Genomic DNA, 9225 nt, shown 5'->3' with positions numbered 1-9225 from the left:
CCATGACAGAAAAATTCCATTCAAATCTCAATCAAATTGGCAATAAAAATCGAAATTAACTTTTAACAAAAGGCATCATAAAAATGCATAAACGTTGCTTCTGTTCGCTCGCTTTTCACTCGTTTGACGCAAACTTAATTTGCACCACAACACGAGAAAAGAAAAAAAAGAATGAAGCAAACTAAGGAAAAAGGTTGGGAAAAAATGAGCGAAAATTGTGGAAAACGTTGGGAAAAACAGAAGAAGAAGCTGTTGCCTGATTGCTAAGAGGGTGAGAGAGCAGTAAGAGGGGGCAGGTGGCAAAAGACTTTAAGCCACAGGTAGAAGCAAACAGTTGATGAAGTTTTTTTTTTTAAATCTCTCTTTTACACACACACACACATAGACGAAATGAAATAAATTGAAAATCGAGTGAGCAACAACAACTAACAGTTCCCAGGGATGTCAACTGCAAGGATGAAATGAAAAAAAAAAAACCAAAAGAAATAGAACAAAAAAAAAAAAAAATTACCAAAATGAAAAACCAAAAAAAAAAAAAAAAAAATGGAAAACTCAACAGAGAAAAATCTAAGCTTTGGCATTCCTCTTGCTTAACAGCAAAAGTTTTTCCATTATTTGAAGATTATAGACTCTAAACATTCACCCAAGTTGACAAGATATGAGTGGGGTTTTTGGGGGGTTTTGGTGGGGAGCCAAGTTACCTCTGGTTGATTGTTCTTGTTGCTGTTATTGTTGTTGATGATGTAGCTAAAAATGTTGCACACTTTTTTCTTTTATGACAGGGAGCTGATAAAAGGCTAACTCCTAGAGGGAGAAATGTAAAAGTTTTTTGCTCCTACATTCATGCACCGCCCTCTCCACCCCCCTTGAAAACATCAATAGAAGCGACAACCCTTTCTTTCTGCTGGTTTTTGCTGCTGTTGTTGTTGTTGTTTTTATTGTCTTGGTCATAAGCTTTTCATACGACTGTTAAAAACAAAAAATAATACAAAAAAAAATAAAAAAACCAAGACTTCATCATCATCCACATCGATTGACATGTCAGGAACTGACCAAAACAATTGCGGTTTTTCAGTTAGATTGAACTATAGATATTACACTTGAAGAAATCAATTCATAGTAGGCCAGTTATTTACTCTTATAGTTTTAGAAATTCTATTACTTTTGTCAATCATTGATTTTGAAACGAGAAAAATAAATTTATTTAAGAGAAATTATGCCATTGGATAATAATAAAAGGCCAGCCAAGAAAGATGATTTAACCGACAGTGGTGAAAATGCAGAGGATTCTAATAATAATAACCAGGATAATGATAATGACGAAGTAGTGGAAAATGGCCCAACTACATCAAAACGTGCACGAGTGGCTGAACCCAAGGATTATAAACGACTCCCAGCTTTATTAATTCGTCGACGTCAACGGAATAACAATACCAATGGCGATCAAATTGCCTTCAAATCACAATTTTATCCAGGTCCCATCACTTTTGGAGGAAATGCAGCCAACTGTATTCCAAGTTTCCCACAACGAGCTACAAATCCAGAACTTCAACCTCTCGGTGGTGGTCAGCTCAAGAAAACTCACATGTTGCCATCAGAATCTGAAGCCAGCCCAAAATCGGAAGAGAACCAAAGCTCTGAAGTTAATTTAACTGGTCTGTCGAGTACGGCTAAAAAGATATATAACATGATAAAGGATCAAGGATCAGATAAACAAAAACTAACTTGCTCCACGCAGACAGATGATAGCTTTAGCTTTATAATAGCAGGTAGCTTTACAATTCTTTTACCTAATTCTGATCCTTTTTTTAGCCCATCTTGTATTTTAACTACAGCCACAAAATTTAGACAAAACGCAGAACATTGGAATAAAATCTTTAATGATTTGCATTTCACTCGGACCGTCTTGACACCTACCAAAAGAGTTCCACGTACTTTTCTATTTGACCCACCATTGCCCTTGCCACCGGCAAGGGAGAGGCAGAGGCGTATATTCACATTTGTATCACCAATCGGATTGGAAGAGGATTTTATGAACTACATGAATGATCGGGCAGGTATAACCAAGGGGCTGGACCCTCTGTTCAGCGGAACGTCTACAGTATGGGAATGCGAGACATGCTTGATGACAAATACAGAGAGTCGGCAGCAATGTGTTGTCTGTGACGCAGCCAAACCAGTTTCAGGGGCTAATCCATCTGCAGAAACACCTTTTCCCTTACCAGAAGTAAAACTACCACTAAGCTTGAAGAAATTATCATCTGAAGTGTTGGATAAAAAATCGTCGTCAACCGATTACTTTCCATCCCCAGTGGCTAGCTATGATTTTAGTGAAGCTCTCAAGGCCAAGACGATTACCAAAAAATGGACTTGTTGTGTCTGCCATGCTGAAAATAATATGACCCGTCTGGCATGTATTTTTTGTGAAACTTTAAAACCGCAATCGAGCGATTCATCCAGTGATGATTAAATACAAAGATACTTTCTATTTCTCGCAGTGCATTTCGTTGTTATATTTTTTAATGCACATTTTACAGCAAAATCTCAATCAATAATTTGATAGAAAATGCAGCAAAATAAGGAAAAAAGGAATCAACTTTGAATTGTATTTGATAAAGGTATATATACAATTGTATGTATGTATGTATGTGTGTTTGAATGTATAACTGCAGGCTAACTGCAACACCTCATGGCAGCAGAAAAGTCAGATTTTACGGTACATTTCAAACAATAGGAAACGAGAACAAAACGACTGTGGCGACTGTCGAGTCAAAATCAGTGTTGGAGTCAGAGTCGGAGTCGGAGTCGGAGTCCGACATCAGACAGATAGACAACGACACATAGATACAAAAAAGGAAAGGAACTTTTCCTCTGCTACTAGAATATGCAAATTCAATGGATTTACAAAAAGAAAAAAATGAAAAAAAGGAGAAACTTTTTGGGGCAAATCAAGCAAGGCGAGACCAGACCAGGCGTGACGAGACTGGGACATACAGACAGGCAGGTGTCATTTCAATGTCGGTTGTCATGATTTTTGATTATTGTATATAACAAAACACATAAATATATATATAAATGTGTATATATATTTCAATCATATATATATGCACAGAGGCGTTGCCTGTGCTGTGTAAAAGGTAGATATGGAATCTTGGCTTATTTACATTAAAGTTTAGTTTCTCTTATAGCCTCATTGGAAATCTTCAGGATTTAAGTGATTTGTGAAGTTAAAGACCTAGACAAAGTAGAATAAGATAGAATTAAACAACATTTCAACTGTAAATAGAATTAGAAATTTTAGAAATATGAAAGAAGCAATCACTATTTATATTTCTATCTACCTATTTATCTATCTAGTAAGGTATAAACGATCTATCTAACTATGTTTCACCTATCTATCATCTATATAAGTAATTATTTATCTACCTATTTCACCTTTTTCAATTGTAAGCACGCTCTTGCAAGTTACTTCATAATTTTGGAGACTCTTTTTAACAAAAGCCTCTAAACAAATTGATATAATAAAGTGCTACATTATTGACATTCCCCTTCACTTGACTACGCCCCTGCAGGTGCCATACTTTATGTTATAATAAACAAATATACTCTGACAATAGAATAAATGTTCAGCATATTTCTGACTGGCAAGGACCCATATCAACAGCAACAACAAGGACAAGAAGACCACCTGAATGGCAAAACAAAAAATGAAAAGAAAAAAGGGATAAAAAGGGACCAGAGAAAGAAAAAAATATGTGAAAATATGTGAAAAGTTGTTCTTAAACTCATAATTTTATTTACTTTTTCTGCTTCTTGTTTTATTTTCTTCTTTTTTTCATGGATATAAGAAAAGTTTTTGGCACTTGAACATAATATTATACAAATTGATGGTCATTTTCATTTGTGAAATTATTCAGTATAAAGAAAAGTTTCTACATTTTTATTATTTTTTTGCTCAGATATTTGAAAAGTTTATCTAGTTGGTTTAATTTGAAAGTAGAACATGATTGCTAAAGTAAAATTAATTAAAGGAAAATAAAGTTTTGTTCCACATTTGCAATTGGCAATGAGATGAAATGACACAATTAAGTATGCAACTGTCCACTGACCTGGACTAATGTTTAAGGAAATGACAAATGGTTCTGGTCGGTCGGTTATTGTCTATTATACCTTTGAGTATGGATTTTTGGTATAAATGTATAAAGAATCCATTTTCTTTCTAATGGACCAAAATGAAAAGCGTAGAAAACTCGTTTTACGTTTGCTTTTTTTTCTCAAAACAAGTGAAGTGCATTAAAATGCAAATTTTTCTTTTGCCATTTTTATGTTGTTACGTTTACGCTTTCTGTTGTGTGGGTGTGTGTGTGTATGGGCAGTTTAGTTATGGGCGTGGCATAGATAGTACTATGACAGAGAGGCGTATACGGTTGTGTAGGCGTGTCTGCCTGGCTGGCTAGCTTGCTGCAGTCTTTTATAAAAATCCGATTTTTCCGTCATGCATAATCAGTTTGCATTTTTTATTTATTTATTTTTACGCGTTTTTCATTTGCCTGAGCTCTGATTCTCTGATTCTGTTGTGTGTTTCTTTTATCTCATTTTATTTTGTTTGTTATTCCGCTTTGTGGGTTTCACAGATACAGATACCTACATACATACATATATATATGGATATATACGAGTATTTTGCGATTTTTTGTTTTTTGGGTTTTCTGTTGGCAGAGCACATAAAGTAATTTATTTCACTTGAACACATTTCACATTGAAATGTTTTATTTTTTATTTATACTCTATCTGAGGACTGAGACTAACTACGACCACAACTTACTTCTAAAAGAGTAGTTGGCTTTTTGTGAATCCTTTATGACTACAAAAACTGGTAAACTTGGAAAGTAAGAGTATAAAAACTTCGACAACTTGACTTGTCCCTTCGTTTGGTTTTTTTCTCTCTCCTAGCAACTTAACAAGAGGAAAATTGTTTAAAAAAACGCCCTGGAATTGTGATTTTTGACTGCATCTCTTTGTTGATGATGCATTCCACAAAAATTTCTCTATGTGCATTGAGTTATAACATTTTGGAGCATTTCATTTATGCATTTTCAGCTGACTCCTCTTTTTTCCTTTTTCTGTTTATGTTTTTATTTTGTGTTAACCGTCTAACAAAAATGAATGTTCATCTCTCTCTCTCTTTCTTTTTCACACTTTGATTTGTGAACAATTTTAGGTTCAAAAGGTAGTCATGTGTGAGAATTTCAGTTTGTTGGCAAATAAAAAAACCAAATTTACGTTATTGTTTAATTCGAAAAAAATAAAAAAATTGAAAATCTAATCAATATTTTTGGACTTGAACAAAGGCTGACGGAAAAGAATTGTACGCATCAACGAGCTTAAAAATTTAATTAAATGTAAAATTGCTAAAATCTAGATACGTTTTATTAAAATAATATATATATGTTGTTCTATCTCAGTATCTCACATCGATCTCAAAGTAAATATGATTTCAAAAATGTTTTTCAGGGTATATAGACAAATGGTATGCAGAATATTGTCATTCCGCATTAAAATATTAACAAGCTTATCCAAAATTTGTTGTTAATCTATGGCAATAAAAGAAAATCAGTGAATCAGTTAATTCATAAATGATAAATTTGTCAAAAATGTCTATCAATTACTCTCATTCATTTGTATTGGTCTGAGTGAAATTGTCGACATTCAATTATCAATAAATGCCAAAGCTCAAATAGCCATAAAACCGAAACTAATCAACAAAACAGGAAAGCAGCAACAAGCTTCAACTTACCTTGGGGAACTCTTAGACTGGTTTTCCTTCTGACTCTTCGGCTCCTACCTAACTGTTTCGTCTACCTGTCAGTGTCAACGACATTCCAAACTTTTGCCTGGACTTGGCCTGGAGTGAAGTGGTTAGTATACGCCTAGTTTGTCTGACTGCCTGCCTGCCAAACTAGAGAAGAGAACTCTCTCAAGACACAAAAATAAACTTTATAGATTTCTAATGCCTGATCGAAGTCCCTGGCTTATGTATGTTGTATGTCCATGTTTCGAGCTGGTGCAATTTCAGTGAAGCTCAGCTGCTGCTGCTGCTGCTGCATTGAAAACCCTTCGACAAACTTTCAAGGCAAAAACTTTGTCGGCCCCAAAGAGTTTGTTGGTTTGTGGCTGTTGGCAAGTTTTGCCCTTCGACAAAATTGTTGGCAAAATAATTGTGTACGCCTTGTGGTTGGCATACAAACACTTACATTCACAAATGTTCACAGACATTCACACACACACACACACATACTCACACACATGGCCAAAATTTAAATAAAGAAAATGGAAAAATTGAAGAATTGACCCAATTACATTTTGTCGCTAAGCTGATGGCAATTTCACAATTCAGCTAACACACGCCAATGATGTCAACACCTTTGGCCAACTGCCAAGAATTGACATTTTCCTTTACATGCTTCTGAGTGTCTTTTCAGTCTGAAGTAGCTGCGTGCCGACAACTAGAGAGGTTAGGTGTAAGAACTAAGTTTAGTTTAAGCAATAAATAGATAAACTCATAGCTTACATAGATAGATACATTTAAAATTAATACTATTAGCTTTTTCAAAGTAAAAATTTACATCCCATTTGGGTTTTGTATTAACGGAAATCGTAAAATGCTAACTGATAGAGCATGCATACAAATATATAGCATACATTTGAGGGCTGCTTACAAACTCATTTCGATCTTTCTAGAGCGAAGGTCAACTAAATTCTATTATTCCCAAAATATATATATATATTCACAATTTTCTGACAAATCTAGCTTAATGTTGATTATCTTTAATGGTAATCTTAGAAAATATCACCATTCAGAAGAAGAAAACATTTTTCCTTATGTCCTTTGCCTGTCAACTATTACAACATTGTTAGAGAAAATCTTGGCCCTGGCCAACTCATTCACTCACTCACTCACTCACTTACAGAAAGACAGACGAAGACTGAGAAAGAGAGACTGCACAAGTAAAGTGTTTGTTACCGCATTATGCTGACTTAGATGCTGGGATTCACACGCCAGGCCAAGCAGCCAACCAACCAACCAACCAACAGACGAACCTAGCAGCCACCCAACCACTTTTACTTACTACTATGCTCCCATCTCTGCTCTCTCTCAAAAATCTTTCATTCTCCTTGTTTGCCAAGTGGCGTGCTGACAGCCAAAAAGGATTTTCGTTGGCCGTTGCCAAAGCTTAAGCCTTAAAGCCAAAAGCTAATTTTACTTTAAGATTCCAGCTCCAGCAACCACACGAAGAAGACAGAGATCTGGCAAGGACGTTGGCCCACAAAAAAAAATGCATTTTTCTCTTAGAGGGAGAGGGTGAGTGGTTCCTTCTTGGACATTATCCGTTTTGTGATTAGGTGTCCTGAACATGCAAATGTGTTTCAGTATGCGAATGTGTCTTTGTGTGGGTATCTTCTCTGTATGTGTGTGTGTGTGTGTGTGTGTGGAGGGATTCGTATCTCGAGCCAACAAAAAAGACAAACTCAAACTGGGCCAGGCAGTTTTCACAAAATTTATGCACTGACATTTTACATTTTACTCAATTGCCAAATGTTATCCCCCACCTGCTATCTCTTTCTATCCCTCTGTGTCTCTCTCTTTCTCTCTCTCACTTTACGTTCTTTAACTTGAAGTTGTAATGAAAAGTTTGCCCCACCCGAAAGAAAGTAAGAAAAAAAAAAGCTCAAAATAATAAGTATCATAATTTCCAAGGGTTGTCAAAAAAGTCTTTTAATTTATGTTTGCCATTTCCGACCAAAAAGTCCAGGTCCAAGTCGAAAGTCTGGCTAGAAAATCAACATAAATAAGCCAAAAGTTATTCAGGCTTGAGTCTGAGTTCAGTTCAAGTAAAGTAAAAGGCAACCTCTTTTGCTTTTTCTTCCTTTATATTTTGTTGTTGTTGCTGTTGCTGTTTTTGTTTTATTTTGCACTGGACTCACCCCAAGGACTAAGTTTGCCTTTTGTCACTGTTCGTGTGAGTGTGTGTGTGTGTGAGTGTTTGGTTGTGTGTCATTTGTTTGCCTTGCGTTGTGTTTATGGCAAGTTGGCAACTCTGTTACAATTGTGCCTAATTTCATGCTTTCCTTTTGGGCTGCCTGGCAAACAAATGTTGTTGCGTACTTTCAGGTAAATAACTTTATTAAAATAATGACAAGCCAGAGAGCTACAGAACATCATGGGGGGGGGCCACAGTCTCTCTTACCATCATACAGCACAGTCTGCTGCCTTGTGGTGACATTGACAGACGCTACATCAAAATGGAAAGGGCGTAGAAAGGGGATCTTGTTAAGCTAGAACTAGATAAGTTCTTTTTAGAGAAAATAAGTTTCCAGCATTGATGGCTGATCTGACAATATATATAAACAATTTTAGCTCTCATCAGTTAAGATTAACCCCCTTTTTACCCACACCTCTGGATGTGTATTGGGCCTAGTCAAACTTTATGCATTCTATAAGTTGGTGAGAAGCATGGGGACCGCTCTCCCAACTTTTACAGAACCTCCTGGTTGTTGGAGCTGTTACTACTTCTTCTATGGCAACTGCTGCCATTTGGCATAATGCACAACGAGTTTTATGTCTGCACCGAACGGGCGGGCGCCCCGAAAATGTGACGCTTCTAATTATGAAACTAAGCAGCTTGTGATTTGTTCAAGCGTGAAAATGGCTGTCGACAACATTCTGGGAGAGAAGGGTCTAGCGATGGCTATGGAGGGAGGGATGGGTGAATGGGTGGGCACGGCACGCAAAATATTATGGCAACTTGTAAATAAGCCGCAGCTGCCGACGCAGGTCAGGACCAGTAGAACCAAAGCCAGCAGAACTGGAGTCACTACCAGCGAAAGCCAAAAGCAAATTTTCCAAAAATTTATGCAAAATTATTTTGTAAAAGTTTGCGTTGTGCCATCGCCCAATTCTTTTTTTTTTTTCTCGGTTAGGTGGCAGCAGCAACGTTGACGACGTCGACGACGACGATGCCGACGACTGATGCTGCTTAAGCCTTTTGATGATAGCTCTAGCTATGCTCCAACTAGGTTGGTTTGCTTGTTTTGAGAGTTCATCGCCATTTCCACCGCTGCCTCTGCGTCTGGCCACCGTGTGAATGTCGACAAAGTTTAGCATTTTGCGCGACAAAGTGGCAAACAGTTTAGCAGAGTTTACGACAACAGAGAGAAGGAGAT

At 36.6% G+C, this 9225-nt stretch overlaps 1 protein-coding gene across 1 annotated transcript; it reads left to right on the top strand.

Annotated features, from left to right (window-relative positions):
- Nucleotides 1-1146: 1146 nt before the first annotated feature.
- Nucleotides 1147-2497, top strand: LOC111519224. Its single transcript, XM_023178878.2, has 2 exons — nucleotides 1147-1769; nucleotides 1836-2497. The coding sequence occupies exons 1-2, from the start codon at nucleotides 1217-1219 to the stop codon at nucleotides 2468-2470; spliced, it is 1188 nt and encodes a 395-aa protein (XP_023034646.1). The 5' UTR covers nucleotides 1147-1216; the 3' UTR covers nucleotides 2471-2497.
- Nucleotides 2498-9225: the final 6728 nt, after the last annotated feature.

The sequence above is a fragment of the Drosophila willistoni genome, chromosome 3R (assembly GCF_018902025.1).
Source record: "Drosophila willistoni isolate 14030-0811.24 chromosome 3R, UCI_dwil_1.1, whole genome shotgun sequence".
Taxonomy (NCBI): Eukaryota; Metazoa; Arthropoda; class Insecta; order Diptera; family Drosophilidae; genus Drosophila; species Drosophila willistoni.
This window is presented reverse-complemented; position numbering and strand designations above follow the sequence as displayed.

Coding starts and splice junctions, on each gene's coding strand:
- LOC111519224 (XM_023178878.2), top strand. CDS start 1,217: ATGCCATTGGATAATAATAAAAGGCCAGCCAAGAAAGATGATTTAACC. Junction 1,770..1,835: donor CTTTAGCTTTATAATAGCAG/GTAGCTTTACAA, acceptor TTTTAACTACAG/CCACAAAATTTAGACAAAAC.